This window comes from Pelophylax lessonae (assembly GCF_965119305.1).
Source record: "Pelophylax lessonae genome assembly, chromosome: 5".
NCBI classification, from domain to species: domain Eukaryota; kingdom Metazoa; phylum Chordata; class Amphibia; order Anura; family Ranidae; genus Pelophylax; species Pelophylax lessonae.
The window spans coordinates 272,581,670-272,604,091 of record NC_138772.1 but is presented as its reverse complement, the minus strand read 5'-3'; the positions used below and the strand labels follow the sequence as shown (position 1 = coordinate 272,604,091).

The 22,422-nt window shown below is 46.4% G+C and overlaps 1 protein-coding gene across 1 annotated transcript in view; it reads left to right on the top strand.

Annotated features, from left to right (window-relative positions):
* The window catches only part of PTPN3 (protein tyrosine phosphatase non-receptor type 3), a 346,819-nt gene that overhangs the window by 226,402 nt on the left and 97,995 nt on the right, over positions 1 to 22,422 (top strand). The window contains exons 9-10 of the mRNA XM_082257741.1: positions 9,022 to 9,109; positions 11,527 to 11,615. Coding sequence (XP_082113867.1) covers positions 9,022 to 9,109; positions 11,527 to 11,615 — 177 coding nt within the window. The remainder of the gene's footprint in view (positions 1 to 9,021; positions 9,110 to 11,526; positions 11,616 to 22,422) is intronic.

Sequence of the window (22,422 nt, the reverse complement as noted above, 5' to 3'; positions counted from 1 at the left end):
GTATTGGAAGCAGTGGGAGGCTATCAACTGACCCAGAGAGAAGGTGTAGATTGAAAATAGGAGGGGTCCAAGAACAGAGCCTTGGGGAACCCCAAGAGAGAAGGGAAGAGGAGAGGAGGAAGTAGAATTGTACGTAACGCTAAAGGTGAGGTTGGATAAGTAGGAAGATAACCAGTGAAGAGTAGAGTCACAGAGACCAAAGGCATGGAGTTTTTTGTGGAGGAGGGGATGGTCAACCGTATCAAAGGCAGCAGAAAGGTCCAGAAGTAGGAGTACAGAATAGTGTCCATTGGTTTTGGCCGTTAGTAGATCGTTTGTCAGTTTTAGGAGAGCAGTTTCAGTGGAGTGTTGAGGCCGAAATCCAGACTGAAGGGATCAAGGAGGCTATTCTCCGCAAGGTGGTCGCACAGTCGGTTGTAGACTAGACGTTCGAGGAGTTTGGATGAAAAGGGGAGCAAGGAAATAGGGCGTAGATTGTTCAGATCGGTTGGGTCCAGTGAGGGCTTTTTTAGTATAGGGCTGACTAGTGCATGTTTTAGAGAGTTGGGGAAGATGCCAGAAGAGAGGGAGAGATTGAAGATGTGGGTTAGAGAGTGTAAAATAGGGCCAGAAGGTGAACGTAGCATTTGCGAGGGAACAGGATGAGTTCCGGCCGAACATTGGCTGTTCTCCCAACACCTGAATTGTCAGGGCATTTGACTTTTTGTTCGGCCCACCGAGCGCCCCACAATGCACTGTGTGCCGCACAGGGCATTGGAAGTCCTGATTGGCTGAAGCAATGAAGGATTTGCCCAATCAGGGCACAGAACACTGTCAGAGCCATGTTTGGAGAAAGTAATGATGACTGTGCCCAATCATGGCTCATTGCTCATACATCCACCCCACACTATAAAAGATATCTTCTCCAAGCAGCCATTTGCAGTGTGATATTGTAGTGCAGATAGATAGAACAGGACTCCGTTCGTTGCTACTAGCGAGTTAGTCTGCTATTGTGATTCTGTTGTGAGTTTAATTTTAGTGTAGTGTGAATATAGTGGTAGTGCAGTTGGTGTAGTGTGACTATTCATTTTTACTTTAATGTCAGTTTAGTGTGAATATAGTGATGGTGCAGTGTGAGTGTAATGCAACCATTCATTTTTACTTTAGTGTCAGTTTAGTGTTTCAGGGCAGGTCACCTGCAGTATATTGAAGTGTGTTAGTGTAGAGTGTCAGGGCAGTTTTTTTTTTTTTTAAATCAGAAAACATCTTTATTGAGAGAAAATCACAGCATCACATGAAAACTGCAATACACTGTACAGGCATAGCAACATAAAATCACCATCACCTCAGAAAGAATAGTGTGCATAACAAGTACATCACAACCCCCCCTTGAAGCAGACAACCCCCAACAACAGCGCCTGAAACAGTATCATTATCACGGCCCTCCAATCCACTCCCAACGTAACTAGCAATCATCCACCGGCAACCCCAACCCATATTTACACGTTTAAGACAGTAAACGGTCCATGATGAGGTCCGTAGGGGCCATTCCCGGACAATTCAACCAAGCACCCCATATTTTAGAGAATTTTTGTGAAGATCCCCTATGTTGGTAAATAACCTTTTCCATTCTAAGGGTGCCCCCGATTTGCTCTAGCCACATCCGAAAGGTCGGAGGCTCAGGTGCAGTCCATAGTCGCAATATAAGTAAGCGAGCCTGAAACAGGGCACGAGAGGCCGCCTCCCTCAGATGTCTGTCCTCCACTTGTTGGTCCAGAATGCCCAGAATGCAGTGTTTAGGGTCCCCAGGCACATCTATCCCCAGGGTACTATTAATAGCAGAGCGCACCTCAGTCCAGTACCTGTGCAGCTTTGGACAACGCCACAACAGGTGAATTAAGTCACCCACCTCCCTTTGGCAACGACCGCATATATCGTCGTCACGGACACCCATAGAGTACAGTTTCAGTGTGGTGGACCCTAAGTAATATGTATAACTGAGACACCTGGTGCGAAACATTCAAAGAACACGTGCGGACTGATTCTAAGGCCTCCTCCCACTGCTCTCCCGGGATCTCCCCCACATCAGTGCTCCAGTGATCACAGGCCTTGCTAGGGTATTTTTCTAAGTATGCGCTCAGCAGGGCGGAATAGCAGCTAGATATGAACCCTTTGGTGTCAGTAAACTGTTGCATAAGATAGAATATAGGAGTAGGGGACAGGTGGAGCTGTCCCGTGGCAGCCTGAGCCCGCAGCGCATGTCGTAACTGGAAGTAGTAGAATGTCATGTGGTCGGGTAAGGAAAAGCGCTCCTGCAATTGCGCAAATGGTAGCAGGACCCCTCCGCGGAGAATGTGCCGCAAATGGGTCACCCCAAAAGCCCGCCATCTGTCCGCCTGATCTAATTTGCACAGCTCTGGGTACGCGCGGTTACCCCAGATCGGACTAAATTTGGTATACCCCGTCACTTGTTGCATTTGTTTCGTCTTATCCCATACCTTCTGTAAGAGGCGATACATCGGGTATCGCCGATTGGGTTTGGTAAACAGCTGTGCCTCCAGTCCCTCCGGTACCCCAGATGTCTCTGTAAATGCCTGCATAACTGCCAATGCCGCACCACCCGGAGCCCCCGACAGCACGCCCACCAGGTGCTGCAGCTGGGACGCCAGATAGTACAGCCAGGGGTTGGGCAGGGCAAGGCCCCCCCCCATCCCTGGGCTTCTGCAGCTGTTCCAAGCGGATTCTAGCCGCCTTTCCCCTCCACAGCAAGGAGCGGAAGAGGGTATTTACAATACGAAAAGTTTTCAGGGTAATAACAATCGGGGAATTGTGCAGGAAGTATAGCAGTTGAGGCATCAATATCATTTTGATAAGGTTTACTCGCCCCGCCAGGGAGAGCCAGAGCTTAGTCCAGATCCTAATTTTATCCCGGAAGCGCGTAAGAAGAGGGCTAATGTTGAGCACACTATATTGATTTGGGTCCGCCGACACCACCACCCCCAGATACTTAAACTTATCAACCACCGGGACCGGGCAGTGAGAGCCCACCGGCTGAGCAGCGTCCGCATCCAGGTGCAGCAACGCTGATTTGGACCAATTTATGGTGAGACCCGAAAACCTCCCGAACTCTGTGATCTCAGACATAACCTCCCGTAGGGATCCACCCGTGTCCCCCAAAGTCAGTAGCATGTCGTCCGCATATAAAAGTATTTTGTCCTGGAGAGGACCGTACTTGAAACCCACTATGGAGTCCCTGTGTCTGATACGCGTCGCAAGGGGCTCAATTGCAAGTGCAAATAACAAAGGGGAAAGCGGGCAGCCCTGCCTCGTTCCCCTACCGAGGCTGAAGCCCTCAGATGTCCTACCTCCCTCTCGTATCGATGCCCGAGGTTGATGGTATAGCAGTCGCACCCATGATAGAAACACCGGGCCAAACCCAAACGCCTCCATCACCGCCCACAGATATCCCCATTCCACGCTGTCAAATGCCTTGTTGGCGTCCAAAGACAACAGCGCCCTTTCTCCCATATTATCCGCCGGTGTTTGGATCGCAACGAACAGTCGTCTAAGATTAAGGGCCGTGGACCTATTGGGCATGAAGCCCGCCTGATCCTCATGAATAATATGAGTGATCACTGAATTCACCCGCCTTGCTAAAACCTTGGCCAACAATTTGACGTCTGCCTGGAGCAATGAAATGGGTCTGTAGGATCCCGGGTCCGTGGGCGACTTCCCAGGCTTAAGCAGAAGCACAATGCTCGCCCTAGACATGGACTCCGGAAGCGCCCCAGCCTCTCTAGCCGTCTGGAACACCTCCAACAACTTCGGCATCAGCAGCCCCGAGAAGGTTTGATAAACCTCCACGGGGAGGCCATCATCCCCAGGCGCCTTGGCTCCCGGGAAGAGGGCCAATGCCTCCACCAACTCCTCCTCCGTAATGGGTGCCTCTAGCCCCTCCCGTTGTTCTGCAGTGAGTCTCGGAAGTGGCATGGTGCCTAAGTACTCCCGCAACTCCTCCGAACTGTACGTTGCCCTTGTAGAATAAATGTCAGTGTAGAATCTAGTAAGTTCCGCCATAATTTCCCCCTGCCTATTCACCAGTCGTCCTGTTGGCAACCTAAGTGCTCCTATGGGGGGAACCGAGGGGCGCGCTCCCACCAAACGAGACAGCAAGCGGCCCGTCCGCTCCCCCTCTTCGTAAAACGTGGTCTTGGTGAAAAAACGCTTCTTATCAACCTTAGATCGGACTTCCCCCAACCATACCGATTGAGCCGAGAGCCAGGCTGCTCTCTTCTCCTCAGTAGGGTCAACAATATAATCGGCCTCCAACCTCTGCGCGGTACCAGCTAACTGTTCCTCAAAGAGCTTAGACCCTGTCTGAACCTTCCGGATATGGGTAATCAACACCCCTCGGAGGAAGCACTTGAAGGCATCCCATCTCGCCAGCACATCCCCGTGCTGACCATGGATCTCAAAAAACTCTCCGATGGCAGCAGCAATGCCGTTATCCTGTGGGAACAGCTTCAGCCAAAATGCGTTGAACCTCCAGGGGGCCCTAGGTAAAGCCACCCGGGGGCGCACCGCCAGCCGAATCACCAGCGGAGAGTGATCGGAGATACCCCTAAGGGCATATTCCGCTTCCTCCACAACAGGGAGGGCGGTCCTATTACATACGCAAAGATCAATCCTAGACAGGGAGGAGTGCGTTTTAGAAAAACACGAAAATTGAACTACTCCAGGATGCTTCAAACGCCAGGCCTCCGACCATTCCACCTCCTCCAGGAAGCGCGAAAGGGCAGTGCCCCTGTCAACCACCGGAGAGGGGGATGGCGGATGCCTATCCCGGACGGGATCCAAGATACCGTTAAAGTCCCCCACAACATTTAGCGGGGTGCCCACTTTGTCTAGCGTGAAGTTAAGCAATTCCCTAAGAACTAAAGATGAGAACGGGGGCGGAATATAAACCACCGCCAACACACACGTAAACTGAAACAGTACACAATGCAAAAAAACAAACTTTCCCTCAGGGTCCACCTGCACCCCCAGTTCCCTGAAAGCCAGCGCCCTGTGAACCAGAACACTGACTCCCCTGGAATATGTGGAGTGGGTGGAGTGATACCCCCACCCCACCCAAGAATATCGCAAACAGTTCACAGTGTCCCCCTGCAGATGTGTCTCTTGGAGGCCTATGATGGCAGGATGGTGTTTCTTCAACTGTGTAGCAATCATAGCCCGTTTTACTGGGCACCCAAGGCCACGGACATTCCATGAGATTACAGGTACTCCAGCCATGGCAAAAGAGAAAAATGGGGTGGGGCCTCTGCCCCCCTGTACCTCCGTCGTGCAACAAAGTAGGGTGCGACATCCAGGAACAAAAGTAAAAGAGGCAAGGTGTGCAGAAACATAGAGTCCAAAAAGTCCGGTATGAGTGAAGTTCTCTCAAAAACAAAAATGGAAAGCAAAATGAAAAGTCTCAGTCCAGCAAGGCACAACGGTGCCTCGTCATAAAACTGAAAACGGGCGGGTAGCCCATAAGCGGTGCACCCGACAGCGGACGGACAGTCCAGTGGAATCCACCTGCCCAAAAACGCACAACCGTGCGAAAAAATCACAACATGCCACACCAGCAGTGTGGGTAGATATAGCAAAATCCAGATATTCATACCTTGCGTAGAGCTTCATCATCCAAACAGGTAACCGTAAACGTCCCCGGCCGGGTCAATTTGTAATCCAAACATGTAGTCACTTGTAGAGGGGAGCAACCCCCAGAACACATCAGGAACCCATCACGCCACCTCTTCAACTCAGTCTCCCGGATCTTCAGGGCGTCGACGGCGGAGAGCGGGTTCGTGCACGTCCAGCCAATTCACCGCGTCCGCGGCCGTATCAAAAAAGTGTGCCCTTCCCTCAGCCGTGACACGGAGGCGAGCAGGGTACAACATGGCATACACTAGGCCCAGGCGGCGAAGTCGCTGCTTCACTTCAATAAATTTTGCTCTCTGTTTCTGCACCTCGGCAGAAAAATCAGGATAGAATGACACTCTGACCCCATTGAAGCGTATTTCCGCCTTCTCCCTGGCCAGCCGTAGGATCTTCTCTCTGTCCCGGTAATGAAGTATTTTCGCAAGCATTGGCCTAGGGGCATTGCCAGGCAGGGCCCTAGTGGGGACCCGGTGCGCCCTCTCCACTGCGAACAGGGGAGAGAAGGAAGCCCGGTCAAAAGTATCGCACAGCCAGGTCTCAACAAAGTCAGTGGGGTCCCGTCCCTCCACCTTCTCCGGGAGCCCCACTATGCGGACATTATTCCTGCGCAGGCGGTTTTCAATATCGTCCGTCTTATTCCTATTAGCCTGAGCCAGCCTAGCCGTCTCCCTGGTGTCCGAGAGTAATGTGGGCATCTGATCCTCTAGGTCACAGACGCGACTTTCAACAGCAGTGGTGCGTTCCCGCATTTTTTGTAGATCTTGACGCAGAAGGGCCACCTCCTCCGTGAGACCCCCCAGCCTGTCTTTGACAACATTCACGGACGCCGTGCATTTCTGTACAGCCATCAAGATTTGACCCAGGGTGGGCTGAGTCCCCTCCAGCACATCTCCCTCTAGCTCAGTCCCAAAGTCAAGCTGCTCAGGTGGGTCCAGAGCCCCCGGTTCCTGATGCGTGTCCCCCAGTGCCTGTGCACCCGGGAGGGGTGCAGCCTCCACAGCGCTGGTTCCCGGGAGGTCGCAAAGCTTCCTTGCGTACAGAAGAATATCGCCAGCACTGTCCTTTCCCCCCGGGCGCCCTGCCTTGGGCTTAGTGCCAGTGTCTCTTTGTTTGTCAGGGCCTTTTGAGGCAGACTGCGGCGTCCCCCCAGCGCCATCCTGGCCGGCCGAGCCAGGGACAGTGCCATCCTTTAATTTACTCCCCCGGGTCATTGCAGCACCCGCGCGGGACATGGAGGGTGTAGGGAGGTAGCAGCCCAAGCAGTGAAGTAGTCCCTGGTGGTCAGTGGGTCAGCAGATAGAGGCCGCCGCTTACCGGATCCACGCCGCCACGAGCGGGCGCCCGCCGTAGGAAAGGCCGCGGCTTCGGCTCTCGACTAGGCCGCAACCCGGAACTCAGCTGGAATCGCTCCGCGGCTAAAACTAGTGGCAGGCCCGCACTGCAGGAGGTGTCCCAGTCCCAGGGGAGGCAGTCCGGGTCCCAGGTCCGCAAGGATGAAGGAGGATGGCCCGGGATGCAGATCCGGCGGCGCGGCCCTCTCTCCACGGTCCAGAGCGGCCGCACACCAGGCACCGATCCGGGGGCAAGTCGTGCAGCACCAGACTCAGGGGGCCCCCCGAGAAGGATTGGGGTGCAGCAGGAAGTATCCCGGCCGGGGAAAAAGGGTAGTTTTAGCGGATTACTGGAGGAGCCCTGTGAGCTGCTTCCACTCACATGCCCAGTCGGCCACGCCCCCCGTCAGGGCAGTTTTATTGCAGTATATTGAAGGGTGTCAGTGCACATTTACTGCAGGATATTGAAGTGCGTTGGTGCACGTTTACAGCAGTGTATTGAAGTGCGTCAATGCAGTTTTACTGCGGTATATTGAAGTGCGTCAATGCAGTTTTACTGGAGTATATAGAAGTGCGCCAGTTCACTTTTACGGCAGTATATTGAAGTGCGTTAGTGCACTTTAACGGCAGCATATTGAAGTGTGTCAGTACAGTTTTACTTCAGTATATTAAAGTCAGTGCAGTTTTACTGCAGTATTCTGTAGTGTGTTTGTGTAGTGAGTACTTAAATTAAAGTGCACCAAACACCACTTTCTATTGATTAAAGGCCATTCAAGTACACATTTTTCCATATCAATTACATTTTGGTAATAAGCCTCCCCATAATGTCTGGGAGGCCAACAAGGAAAGGTAGACATTCCCATGGCACAGTGAGGGGGCCAGCAGTGTCTGTGGTCACAGGCAAAGGTGAACATGGTCTGTCCTCAGGTAAGGCACCATTTCCTCTGTTTAGTGATGTTGCCCATGCTATACAGCCACAGCATGCAGAGGAGGTGGTGGCTTGGCTTACAAAATCATCCTTTATCACCCAAGCAATGACTAGTGCGCAGTCCACCACAGCTGCCACAGTGGCTTATTCTGCCTGCTTATCCACAGCTACTCATGCCATAGCCCCAGCATCATGCATGGAGCAGTCCGCTGAGTTTGAACACAGCGTCAGCCACTTGCTCCTTGACAATGCACAGACATTACTTGATTCTGATGTTGGTTCTGACTCTGAGGTTGAGAAAAGTAGGAACATATCATGTTCCCCCAGCCCCAGCGTATTGCCAAGTTGGCTCCAGTAATGATGGGGATGGAGGGGAGGATGATGATGTCACTGACGCAACTTAGGTGCTACTCGATAGAACAGAGGAGGAAAGTGACAGGTGAGGCCCAACCCCAACGAGGCAGCCATTAAGGAAGAGTAGAGAGCAGCTACCCTATTGCATTTCATTGTGGAGCTGTTGTCTCCAAGCCCACTACCCACAGCTCAGCTGTCTGGGCCTTTTTTAGCACGAATCATACTGTTGCAATTTGTAAACTTTGCCTCAGGCAGATCAAGCAAGGCAAAAAAAACACCAGTTATTTTGGGTAACATGCTTGAAGAATGTGCTGTACCACAATGGCAGGTTTTGAAATTTCGTGATGTTCGAGTGTTTTAGCGTGAACCAAACAGGGGGTCATTCGGCCCATCTCTATTTGACATGTTTGGCATCTTTTAATCAACACAATCACATACTTTTAACTTTGCTTTAAAATGTTGGAATTATGTTGTATTTCTGTGCACTAAAATGAAAACAAGTGTTTTTTTTACAGAAAATCTAAGTCTGATAAAAAGTTGTGCAAATATTGTGCAGCATCAAATTTCCTCTGCTTTTCAGAAATGATATTTTAACATAAAAAAAGCACTGGAAACAAAAAGGTTAATACCTGATAAAAAAGACAGTGATCATAAAAACAAAGCTTGTATTTATATAATTAACACGCATTTCCTTAATTATTTTCTTTCTTTTTATTTTTTTTTAAGCGGCCTTGGACAAACTGAAGCAGAGTCATGCTACATTAATATTGCAAGAACACTTGAATTCTACGGAGTTGAAATGCACAGTGGTAGAGTATGTTTGACCTATATGTACTTACACTAGCTTGGCAAAAAATCCACATGTATTTGTGAAGGCTGAAAGCTGAGTAATAACATACACCCTCTTTCAGTTAATTGTGTGCTCACTGATAAAGTTTAATTTTATCAAAAACAAAATTTGAGTATAACACCTTGAAAAATTATAGTAGGGTAGGCTTACATGGCAAAGGGAAAATACAATATGTCCTTAAAGGCCAACTCAGGGCTACTACAAAATGATCCCTTGCAGTGGGGCTGTGCCTGCACTGCAAGGGTTAACTGCACTCCTTGGTCTAGATCAGGGGTCTTTAAACTATGGCCCTCCAGTTGTTCAGGAACTACAATTCTCATCTATGTCTGTGAATGTCAGAGTTTTGCAATTCCTCATGGGATGTGTAGTTCTGCAACAGCTGGAGGGCCGTAGTTTGAGGATCCCTGGTCTAGATTAACAAAATAAAGATATTTTCTTACCCGCTCCTCTACACAGTTAGACCGGTCCCTGTATCTTCTTCTCCCTTATACTCCAGCAGTCTAGGCTTCTGATTTTATTGCAACCAAAGCAGGGTCCTGCATTGGATGTGATGACACTGGGGGGACAGTCCATCACTGGAACATGGGCGAACGCCATCAGCCAGGGGAGCAAAAGATTAGGTGAGTAAAATGGTTTCTTATCTCCTATAGGCAAAACAAACTATTAGCTCTTACAATGCAGGCACTGCTTCATTGCAAGGGCTACCTTTTTAGTTTCCCCAGATTTAGGCTTTAAAGCCCAACTCCAGAATCATAGAATTAGTGGAGAAAGGTTGGTTTTCTCCAGCTCCAGAATATTAGCATTAGTGGAGAAAAGTTAGTTTAGTTTCCTGTCCCAGTAACAAGATTCTAATTATTTTTCCCTGAAGTTACAGAGGTGTCATTGAATTACACTGTGAGGGGAAATCTTAATAATAGAGTCAGAGATAAAAAATCTTGCAGAAGGATTTTCAAAGATGTTACTTAATATTATTTTACAATATTATTAAATATTTTCTGAAAAACTGTTTTCTACATACCAAGAAACAACATTTAAATTTTGTATTTCATATACAGATACAGAATAAAACATAAACAGACCACCAATTAGCTTGACCTAGTGAGATCCTCATTTACAAAAAATATGAGAGCAGTAATGAAGATACTAGAAAATGTGGACACAGATTGTTGTAATATTTAGTTTATTTTCATGTGTCATTTACCTGTATCATTTCTATAATGTACCACATATACAGCTATGTTTACTGTGACCACAGCTATTTATCTATATTTTACAATATATTTCAAATAATTTCTGTTTGATGTATTTATGGTGTTTCAAATATAAAGCATGTAAGGAATTATTTTACTTTAAAGGCAAATTTACAATTCAAATATTTTTTGTACTTTATTTGTGTAAATGTCTTTGCAGAATAAATGTCACCATCTAGGGTGTATGTTAATATTGTCTGTAGCCCCTCTATAACATGAGCCAAACAACAAATTATAAAAAGTGTACAATCAATCAGTATATCTACAGTCAGGTCCATAAATATTGGGACATCGACACAATTCGACAGCAACAGATTCCTAATGCAAATAGCACACTTGAAATGAACTCTGGACCTTTTATCTGCTCCTTGTAAATGGGATAATGAGGGAATAACACACACCTGGCCATGGAACAGCTGAGCAGACAATTGTCCCATTACTTTTGGTCCCTTAAAAAGTGTGAGGCACACATACAAACTGCTGTAATTCCTACACCATTCACCTGGTTTAGATGTAAAAACCCTCAAATTAAGGCTGAAAGTCTGCAGTTAAAACGCATCTTGTTTGTTTAATTTCAAATCTATTGTGGTGGTGTATAGAGCCAAAAAGATTAGAATTGTGTAGATGTCCCAATATCTATGGACCTGACTGTATATATAATGCGGTCATATGTAATGGTAAGCAGTCAATATTGGCAGATTGGCATAGACTCTTTAATTTATGGTAATATATAATAAGAAAACTGTTCTTACAAATTTCATGCACAATCAGACTCTTTATTAAGCCTGCATTGTCAACGGTAGATCGAATCAAAGCCTTCCTAAATGCCTGGCATAATGAATTCTCAATGTCCCAATGTTAACAATTTAGGCATTTTTTATGGTAAATTTTGATTTATTATTTCACTTTGTTGCCTGAAATGGAGGAAAAAGTGTACTTTGTGACACACAACACTACATAATACATAATTTTATTCAGTTACTTACAAACTCTTTATTGAATAAATGGCGATGTTAAATATTTTTGTGCCTTAAGATAATTTGAAACCATAAATTGATAGTAAGCATGATAAGAATGAATTAAAGTTCTTCCAGCAACATGCCTTATTTTTTCCCTTTTTTTTCTCCCCAGGATCTTCATAACTTAGAATTGTTAATTGGTATTGCTTCAGGAGGCATAGCTATATATAGAAAGCAAATTTGCACCAGTTTCTATCCATGGTATGTTAATGTACTAAACACATATTTTTGGTCAGCAAATTAAAAGTTTAAATATTAATGGTTAGAAACAAAGAATTAAACAAAAATAAATAAATAAAAATCTGCAGAAAATATTTGCTTAGGAGAAGAAAGAATTAGAATTAGGACTGATTTTGGTAAACCAATGGTTATTAAAGGAATTAAAACAGTGTTATAATTACTGAGTCAACTCTACTAATTGCAAATAGGCTGATTATTTTGGAAGGGAAACTTCACTTTGCAAGGAATTATTCCATGGTTTAGTTAATGTGGTGAAAATTCACTTTAAAAAGATCACCCAAACATGTGCAGGTAAAATTAAAAAAAAAAGTTATTATTTTTGCACATGATTGGATGATGGAAGCCCAGCAGAGCTTTACCTCATTCACCAAGGTAGGGTAAACTTCCCTTGCAAAGTGTGTTTCTACATTCGCTGCTTTAAAAGCTACTATTTTTACACAACGACTTGTGGCTGTCATCTTGACTAGAACTTCCAGAAAATGCTAGGGGTAAACTGGCAACAGGGAAGAAGGAAGTACTACACATGCCATGTGTATTTCGATTACATTTTTGTTGGGCGTATGTGACACACTCCATATCCACAACTGGTTAAGTATGCAGGTTGCAACCAGCAGCAAAAAATAACGGGTCTTAACTATCTTTATTCATACGACGTAAAAATATAGTCGACTGAAAGCATATTCTGGTTGACACAATTACCATGAAGATGGTTTTCAATCATATATTATGACAATACCCAAATCACCCAGAAGGCACTGTAAATATGGTGGTGTAAAAATATTCCAGTATTTGTCCCAGAGGTCAGGATAACCCAACATGTTTCTATTTGTATCTTCCTTAAGAGTGTGGATATATAATAACAACAAAATCACATGTTATAACATATCCATCATGTGATGCCAGTATACACATAGATATTATTATTATATAGGATTTATATAGCGCCGACAGTTTACGCATCGCTTTACATCTTGAGGGTAGACAGTACAAATACAATACACTTTAATACAGTAGGAATAAGAGGGCCCTGCTCGTTAGAGCTTACAATCTAAGAGGGAGGGACAAGTGATACAAGAGGTAATAACTGTGGGGGATGGGCTGATGGAGAAAATAAATGTACAGTAGTTAGGTGGATGCGAGATATGTTTTTCTGAAGAGATGTGTTTTCAGGGATCGTCTGAAAGTAGACAAAGTAGGAGATAGTCGGACAGGTTGGGGTAGAACACTCCAGAGGATGGGAGAAGCTTGGGAGAAGTCTTGGAGGCGAGCATGGGAAGTGGTTACAAGGGAGCTAGAGAGCAGGAGGTCCTCAGAGGAATGAAGAGAACAAGTTGGTTGGTATTTTAAGACCAGATTAGTGATGTAGCTGGGCGCCAAATTATGGATGGCTTTGTTATGGTTTGTAACTTGAATTTATTTCGTTGGTTGAGTGGCAGCCAATGGAGGAATTGGCAGAGAGGGGTAGCAGACACAGAGCGGTTTTCAAGGTGGATGAGCCTGGCCGCAGCGTTCGTGATGGACTGAAGGGGGGGGATAGCCTTTTTAAAGGTTAGCCAAGGAGAAGGGAGTTGCAGTAGTCGAGACGAGAGATAACCAGGGAGTGGATTAGAAGCTTTGAGGTGTCATTGGTTAGGAAGGGACGTATCTTGGAGATGTTGCGAAGGTTGAGGTAGCAAGCTTTGGACAGTGACTGAATGTGTGGCCGAAAGGACAGTTCAGAGTCCAGGATTATACCTAACCTTGGCATGGGTGGACGGGTTGATAGTTGTGCAGTTGATGTTGACAGAGAAATCAGGGGAAGAGGAATGTGGGGGAGGAAATATCATGAGCTCGGTTTTGGATAGGTTGAGTTCGAGGAAGTGATGTGACATCCAGGGTGATATGTCTGTTATTAAGCTGGTGATGCGTTAGGAGACTGATGGAGTGAGCTGAGGGATGGAGAGATAGATTTGGGTATCATCAGCATAGAGATGATATTGAAAGCCATGGGAGGCAATCAGCTGACCCAGGGAAGAGGTGTAGATTGAGAAAAGGAGCAGTCCAAGAACAGAACCTTGGGGGACACCGACAGAAAAAGGAAGAGGAGAGGAGGTAGTAGAGTTGTAAGTAGCACTGAAGGTCCGTTGGGATAGGTAGGATGAGAACCAGTGAAGAGTATGGTCACGGAGCCCAAAGGAGTGGAGTTTTTTGAGGAGGAGGGGCTGGTCTACTGTGTCAAAGACAGTAGAGAGGTCCAGGAGGAGTAGTGCAGAATAGTGTCCATTGGTGTTTGCGGTTAGTAGGTCGTTTGTGAGTTTAAGGAGAGCAGTTTCAGTGGAATATCGAGGGCGAAATCCGGACTGAAGGGTATCAAGAAGATTGTTCTTAGTCAGATGGTCGCTCAGTCAGTTGTAGACCAATAGTTTAAGGAGTTTGGAGAAAAAGGGGAGTAAGGAGATTGGGCGTAGATTGTGAAGATTTGTGGGGTCCAATGAGTGCTTTTTAAGGATGGGAGTGACTAGTGCGTGTTTTAGAGAATTAGGAAAGATGCCAGAAGAGAGGGAGAGATTGAAGATGTGAGTTAGAGAGCGTAGAATAGAGTCAGAGGGTGAGCATGTGCGAGGGAGCAGGATCCAGGGGGCAGGTAATTTGATGGGTGTTAGATAAAAGTCCAGCAACCTCATTAATACTAGCAGGGTGAAACGAGGGAAGTAATGATTGTACCTGTGGATATGAGTTGGTAGGTGGGGGAGGTTTCTACACATTGGAGATCTCCTCGCGAATTGTATCGATCCTATTTTTGAAGTGATTGGCGATCTCCTGGGCAGTGAGTGAGTTAGAGGGTGGAGTTGGTGCAGGACAGAGTAGAGAGTTAAAGGTAGAGAAGAGATGATGGGGACTAGAAGAGAATGTTTGGATGAGTGTGATAAAATAGGTTTGCTTGGCAGTGAGGAGGCAGGAATAGTCATTTAAAAGGGCAGATTTATAATGGTTGAAGTCTTACAAGAACTTCGCCACAGGTGCTCAAGAGCGCGGTTACGTTTTCTGAGACTTCTGATGTCGTCTTTTTGCCAGGGTTGTAGGGGCCGGGCTGAATTTTGCATGTAGTGAGGGGAGCGAGCTTGTCTAGGGAGGATGACAGTGAGCTGTTATAGATGGAAGTGGCTAGGTTGGGGCATGACAGGGATGAGATTTTGTCATATAGATGGTCGGTAGCAGAGTAGAGCATAGAAGGGTTGAGGTGGCGAAGATTTCTATGGGTAACTGTTAGGCGGTTGGGGGGAGAGGAGGTGGAAGACAGGGAGAGTGCAAAACTAATAAGGTGGTGTTCAGAGAGTGGGAGAGGTTTGTTGGAGAGGTTGCATGGAGTGTATAGATAGGAGAAGACAAGGTCAAGGGTGTTGCCAATGGAGTGTGTAGGAGCCTGTATCCATTGCTTCAGGTCAAGAGATGAGGTTAGACTGAGAAGTTTAGAGGCAGTAGTAGTATTAGCATTAACAGGGATGTTGAAGAATGATTGTGGGGATTTCAGAAGAGAGAAAGTAGGGTAGCCAGGCAGAAACGTCTTCAAGGAAGGTTGATACTGGTCCAGGGGGCCGGTAGATGACAGCGATTCTTAAATAAACAGGAGAAAATAAACAAATGCAAAAGAGGAGAATGCAAGAGAGGGAGGTGGGTGAAATACTTGATAGGTGCTGTATGGGGCTAGAAGGATTCCCACTCCACCTCACTTCCGTCCACCTGGTCTAGGGGGGTGTGAGTCCAGAGAAGGCCGCCATGGGAGAGGCAAGCAGGAGAAGTAGTATCGGAATTATGAAGCCAGGTTTCGGTGATAGCGAGTAGGTTAAAGGAATTTGTGATGAAGAGGTTGAGGAGGGAGGTTAGTTTGTTGCAGATGGAGCGGGCGTTCCAGAAGGCACAGGAGAAGGGGAATGGAGAAGGAGGTATTGGGAAGAAGAGGAATGGAGACTAGGTTCTGTGGGTTGCGGCTGGTGGCAGAGGGTGTAGGGCGGTGGGAGTGTAGTGAAAAGCCAAATAGAGGCCCAAGGTTTGGGGGATATGTCACCAGAGGCAAGGAGAAGGAGAAGGGTGAGGGAGATAATGCGGGAGTGCGATTTATATGAAGGGACATGCCCCAGAGTCCTGGAAATTTTCTCAGTATGTGGATGTAAAATTAGAAAGAGTTGGTAGGAGCAGTAATAGGGAGAGGACAGAAGACGGGGTGATATATATAATCTGTGGGGTGGAGAAGAGGGGTGAAGGTGAGTGAGTTTGAGAAGAGAGGACACGACTGTCATCAGGAGTGGTAGAGAGTGCATGTTAGGGTCCTTTCACACGAGCAGTCCGTATGTCCGTTTTTCATCCCATCCAATTGCGGATGAAAAACGGACATAATGCATGTCAATGGGATTGCTGATGTCAACAGATGACCATCCACTGACATCCGATTTGCACCCTTTCCTATCAGTTCAGTTTTTTGGAACGGAAGAGAACCCTATTTTTCTTTTTAAAAAAACGGAACGGACGCAAAAACGGATGTCAGCGGTGTCATCTGCTGACATCCACAATCCCATTGACATACATTATCTCCGTTTATCATACGCAAACGGATGGGATGATAAACGGACATACAGAACGGACACTCCAGAGTGTCATCCGTGTAAAAAAAAAAGTGCCTGAGCGGAGGAAAATATGGTCCGCCCGTGTGAAAGGACCCTTACAGAGTGTGCAAAGAGCTGAATAGAGATAGATAAGGTCTACTCGTTAAGCATTATTAGACACTTGAGAACAACAAAAACATCATGGTAATGCACACCGGGCAACAGATGAAAAAAGGCCACATACCAAAAAGCACAAATACACATAGAGTAAACAGGTTCCAGTTGCAGTTAAGGGTGGATATCTTTTAGCAGCTCAGCCCAGTAACGTGCTCCCCCAGCAAAGATATATACAGTATCTCACAAAAGTGAGTACACCCTTCACATTTTTGTAAAGATTTTATTATATTTTTTCATGTGACAACACTGAAGAAATGACACTTTGCTACAATGTAAAGTAGTGAGTGTACAGCTTGTGTAACAGTGTAAATTTGCTGTCCCCTCAAAATAACTCAGCACACAACCATTAATGTCTTTTCTGTTGGCAACAAAAGTGAAAATGTCCAAATTGGGCCCAATTAGCCATTTTCCCTCACCAATGTCATGTGACTTGTTAGTATTACAAAGCCTCAGGTGTGAATGGGGAGAAGGTGAGTCTAATCGCTCTCACTCTCTCATATTGGTCATTGGAAGTTCAACATGGCACCTCATGGCAAAGAACTCTCTGAGGATCTGAAAAAAAAACAATTGTTGCTCTACATAAAGATGGCCTAGGCTATAAGAAGATAGCCAAGACCCTAAAACTGAGCTGCAGCACGGTGGCCAAGACCATACATCGGTTTAACAGGACAGGTTCCACTCAGAACAGGCCTCGCCATGATCGACCAAAGAAGTTGAGTGCACATGCTCAGCGTAATTTCCAGAGGTTGTCTTTGGGAAATAGACGTATGAGTGCTGCCAGCATTGCTGCAGAGGTTGAAGGGGTCGAGGTCAGCCTGTCAGTGCTCAGAGGGTTAAGGCAGCGCTGGAAAATAATGGTGGCCACACAAAATATTGACACTTAGGGCCCAATTTGGACATTTTTTTCACTTTTGTTACCAGTGGCTTGGACAATAATTGCTGTGTGTTTGAGTTATTTTGAGGGGACAGCAAATTTACAATGTTATACCACCTGTACACTCACTACTTTACATTATTGACACAAGTGTCATTTCTTCAGTGTTGTCACATGAAAAGATATAATAAAATATTTACAAAAATGTGAGGGGTGTACCCCCTTTTGTGAGATACTGTATGTGTGTGTATATATATATATATATATATATATATATAAAGGCAAAAACATATATATCCGCCAATACAATTAAAGATCCCAGCGCCTCATTTCCTTGCCTGGCAGGCTACCAAATGTGCACACAAAGGATCCCATGGACAGCCCAGAGCTCGCTGCAAAAACAACAAATCTGTACAGTGAATGTGAGGAAATGGAACTTAAAATCTAAGGTGACCATAACCTTAACAAATTCAATAACAATAGGGATTCCCCAATGGTACATCTCTACATAGTCAGATACATAAGTAAACTGGAGTACCACACCTATACGTAATAAGAGTCTGCCCCCCCCCCCCCCTTAAGTCCAGTGTAGAGATCTCTCCCCTTATCCAATATAAAAAAAAACATACAAATATACCTGTATATCACTAGAAGCACTCCTGTCATAAGTGTAAATGATCAAAAGGAGGCAATGAGTAACTAAATAATCCTCTCTAATTGGGATTGAAATCTATCTTGATGTAAATTGTCAGTCAGAATATGTTTTTATTGCTTATATTTGTGTGATGTATGAATAAAGATACTGTTTTATGATATACTGTAAGACTGGTTGCCTAAAATGTCCCATGGAGTTACAAAACATACCGTTAGTACATCTGGGATGTTAGAAATATTTTTTTGTCATATACAGTGGAACCTTGGTTTACGAGTACCTCTGTTTACGAGCGTTTTGAAAGACGAGCAACATTTTTTTAAAAAAACTGTCTTGGTATACGAGCACTGTCTTGATATACGAGCAGTTTTATACTCTAAAAGCATGCCATCCCCTCTGTAAATGCACTCTCTCACATACCATTATGTGTCCCAGCGCTTGTACACTGTATAAACATGCCGATTTATATTGTTTTAGAGTGTCCCTGCACTTACTGTATGTATATGTCTCCTCGTTTCTCTGCCTCGCTCTCACCTCGTCTCCCTGCTCTACCCGGCGGGAGGGGCCGATCACTCCTTCTGAGGTCATCTGAGGAGGAGGGGAGGAGGAAGCAGAGGGCTGCAGTGTTGTGAGTGAACAGCCAGACAAGCACTAATAAAGAATAATCGGCATCTGTTATGTAGTACAGCACGAATACAGGGACACATAATGTTTAACAAAGGAGATGGCATACTTATACTGTACAGTAATGTACTACTTTATATATAACAGCATATCTTTATATTACTATAAATGCTTGTGGAACGAATCATCTGAGTTTCAATGCTTTCCTATGGGAAAACTTGCTTTGATATACAAGTGTTTTGGATTACAAGCAAGCTGCTGGAACGAATTATACTCGTAAACCAAGGTTCCACTGTATTTACTTTTTTTTAGGTAAGCTATTATTCAAGTACACAGGGTCTACGTAGTAGTCATGATTGTAGCCAGGAGTTGCTGTGTAAACACAGCATTCGTAGAATCTGCTGCTGTAAAAAAAACAGGACATCTTGACACAGTGTTAATAAAAACTGTTCCGGTAGGGGATATAGAGATACAAAGTTACATTATTTTTGTGTCTACTCTCTTTCATTCATCTGCAGATCAAAGAGATGAGATTCATTCTGCATATCGTTTTCATAAAAACAGAATGCAATGATTGCCAAATCCCATAAACCCATATTCCTCTTTCATTCATTGACGGACACAGCTCCTGATTTTTCTTAATCATTGGGTTATACTGCCCCCTACAGGAGTAGGACACTAGGTAGGAAAAAGCTTGACTACACCTATGGGCAGTCCCAGGGGGTATATACCCACTCTCCGCTATAGGCACTAGTTCCTTGCTGGGATCTCTGGTCCTGGCAATTTTTTCTTTTTAAATGGAATTTTTTTCTCATTTTATTTTTTTGTTCCTGTGATCTACCATCAAGTGCAGGGCTGGGTGATGAACTGGATAATCTCGATCCCTAGGGCGCTAAGTCAGCAGTGACAGGGACTGGCCTGCGAGTTAAACGTCTCACGAGGGCGCATACGAACTGGCTTCGGCCTGAGTGGCAGCGTTTCCTCCTGACCGACAGCATCCACATTATGATGGTGCGGGGTCCTGTCCGGAACGGTGCCCACCCTGTTCCTGGTGTGGTAAGTAGCTGTCCCCCTTTACCCCTGGAGGGTTTTGGGGTGGACGTGGGTCCCTCCCTAGGACGATGGGACCCCCAGGTTCCCTCCTTCCCCCCAGCCCCTCTAAAGTTTTGGTGGTCACTGTGGGTCTTTCGGCCCCTCCCCCCTCCCTGGGTGAGGTTATGATATGAGCTGGCTGTTGCCACATGCTCCTAAGGGGGGCTGGTTGAAGTTCCTGCTGCCTGGGCTGCTGACCGGGTTTTCCTGGTGCTCAACAGGGGGTTGAGCCCGGTTCCCTGCTATCCTGAAGACCTAGAAATCAAAGGAGCCGCATTCAAAAAGGCATCAACTGGTCCGCCAGCTCCTCAAAGACAGGGGGAAGTTGTTTCCCCTCCAGGTCCCGGCATAAATTCTTACTCCCCCTGTACTGGACGGTTGACACCACGGATGCCAGCCTGTCTGGGTGGGAAGGTGTCCTCAGCAGACGTGGTCAGGGGATATGGACTCTGGCAGAGTCCAGACTGCCAATTAATGTACTAGAACTCCGAGCGATCAGACTTTGGCTGGCTCATTGGACAATTTGCCCTTACGGGTGTGCGGTACGAATTTATTCGGACAATGCCATAGCCATGGCCTATGTCAATCAGCAAGGGGGCACAAGAAGTGTCCTGGCGGCTCGGTAAGTAGCCTGCATTCTAAGGAGGCTGACCAATCTGTTCCAGCCTCTCAAACTTCTGTGCAGGATCTAGGGAAAAGGGATTGCATTCATTCTAGTCACTCCAGACTGGGCTCGCCAGTCTTGGTACGGCGATCTGGTATGGTTGTTTGCCGATGCTCCTTGGGGACTTCCTCTCAGGGAGGATCTGCTGTCCCAAGGACCAATTTTCCATCCTGCTTTACAGTCGCTGGCTTTGACAGCTTGGCTGTTGAACGCCGGGTGCTGAAGGATGGAGGTTTGTCTGAGTCGGTGATTCCTACACTGTTAAAAGCTAGGAAATCTACCTCTAGGTAGATCTACCATGATACGTGGAAGGAGTACATTGCATTGTGTGAGTTTCTCAGGGTTCATCCTCGCTCCCTCTTGGTGGATCGGATCTCAACTTTCCTTCATCGGGGGGGGGGGGGGGGGGTGGGGTGGAGTTGAACAGAAATTGGCCTTGAGTACCATCAAGGGCCAGATATTGTTTTTTTGGTGGTCTTTTTCCAACGACCTTTGGCCACACACTCCCTGGTGTGTACCTTTTCTTCAGGGTGTCAGACATTGCCACCCTGGAATCTTAATTTGGTGCTTTCAGCTCTACAGAAGCCTCCCTTTGAAAATATTCAGGAGGTTTCTCTGCTTCGCTGCTCCAGAAGGTGGCCTTTGGTTGCTATCACCTCTGCGCGCAGGGTGTCGAAACTGGCAGCGTTATCCTGTCATTCACCTTCTGGTGATTCACAAGGATAAGGTAGTGCTTTGCCTCTGTCCGTCATTCCTTCCTAAGGTGGTCTCTGACTGTCATTTGAATGAAGACATTGTGTAGCGTCCCCTGTGTCCCAGGCCTTACCATCCGAACAAAATTGCCTTGCATGCCTTGGATGTGGTTCAGCAATTAGAGTGTACCTGACAGCTACGGAGTCTTTTAGGAAGTCAGACTCTCTATTTGTGCTCACGGATGGACCTCACAAAAGGTTGTCTTTTGCAACCATTTCCAGATGGATCAAATGATGGTTCAGGCCCATTGCATCAAGGGTCAGGTTCCTCCTTTCTTCATTACTAGGGCGCTTAGTCTCTCCTGGGCTTTCCGTCATCTAGCGTCAGTGACGCAGGTTTGCAAGGCGGCCATCTGGTCGTCGGTGCACACTTTTACACAGCTTTTTGTAAAGTGGAAGTGTTGGCATCTGCTGATGCTTCCTTTGGCCGCAAGGTTTTGCTGGCTGTTGTTTAGAGGATCTGGTCCTCTTTGAGGGTGTATTGTTTTTTTCAGGTGAGCTCCAGTTGTTTATGGTTGAGCTCTGTTACCTGGTTGGCTATGGTTAGCCTCGGGAATTTGTTTCTGCTGTTTCACACCTCTCATGTTTGACACTGCTTTGGGACGTCTCAATGGTTAAGAAGAATCAGGAGCTGTGTCCGTGTCAGGGAATCCCTATGAGATGCCTGGTGCATAGATATGCGCATGCGCAGGGTATTTCCCCAGAAGAATGGCTAACAGGCGCAGGCATGTGCGCGAGATTTCACGAACGCACACGAGCACAATTACTCATGGCGCCAGACGGGCTATTTAAAGGGAGCCCATTATTATTTTCTTTGCTGACTGATCTTCATCTGTGCCCAGTGTCCTAAATGTTCCTGCATGCTCTCCCCGTTGTTGAACTGGCGTGTTCTTGATCTAACCTTGGATTCCGCTTCTGCCTTACTGTATACCTTTGACCCGGCTCAGTTCCTGACTTTGGCTCTGCACATGGTACTTTGTACCTCACTGCCCGCCTGTTGACAACCCTGGCTATTCCTGAGACTCCGTTCCTGCCTCTTATCCTAGCCCTCGGTACTACTTGAGTGCTTGCCTGGCCGTTTGCTGCACCAGCTCTGTATACCACTGTATGTTCCAGCCTCTGGAATTCTGACAAGCTGCCTATCCAGAACTATCAGCATAAGCGGAGTACTCCTTTAGTCTGGACAAGTCCTCCGAACATAACTGCTGTTCCTTCTCTGGTTGTACGCATTCCTTGCTGCAGGTTCTACAATCAACACCCACAGGCACTCATGTCCCTCCTGTCCCTCTGCACCCTCTGTCTCATCCTCAGTGGAGCCAGGGCTGGAGATATAAGAGAGGCCGACCTCGTCAA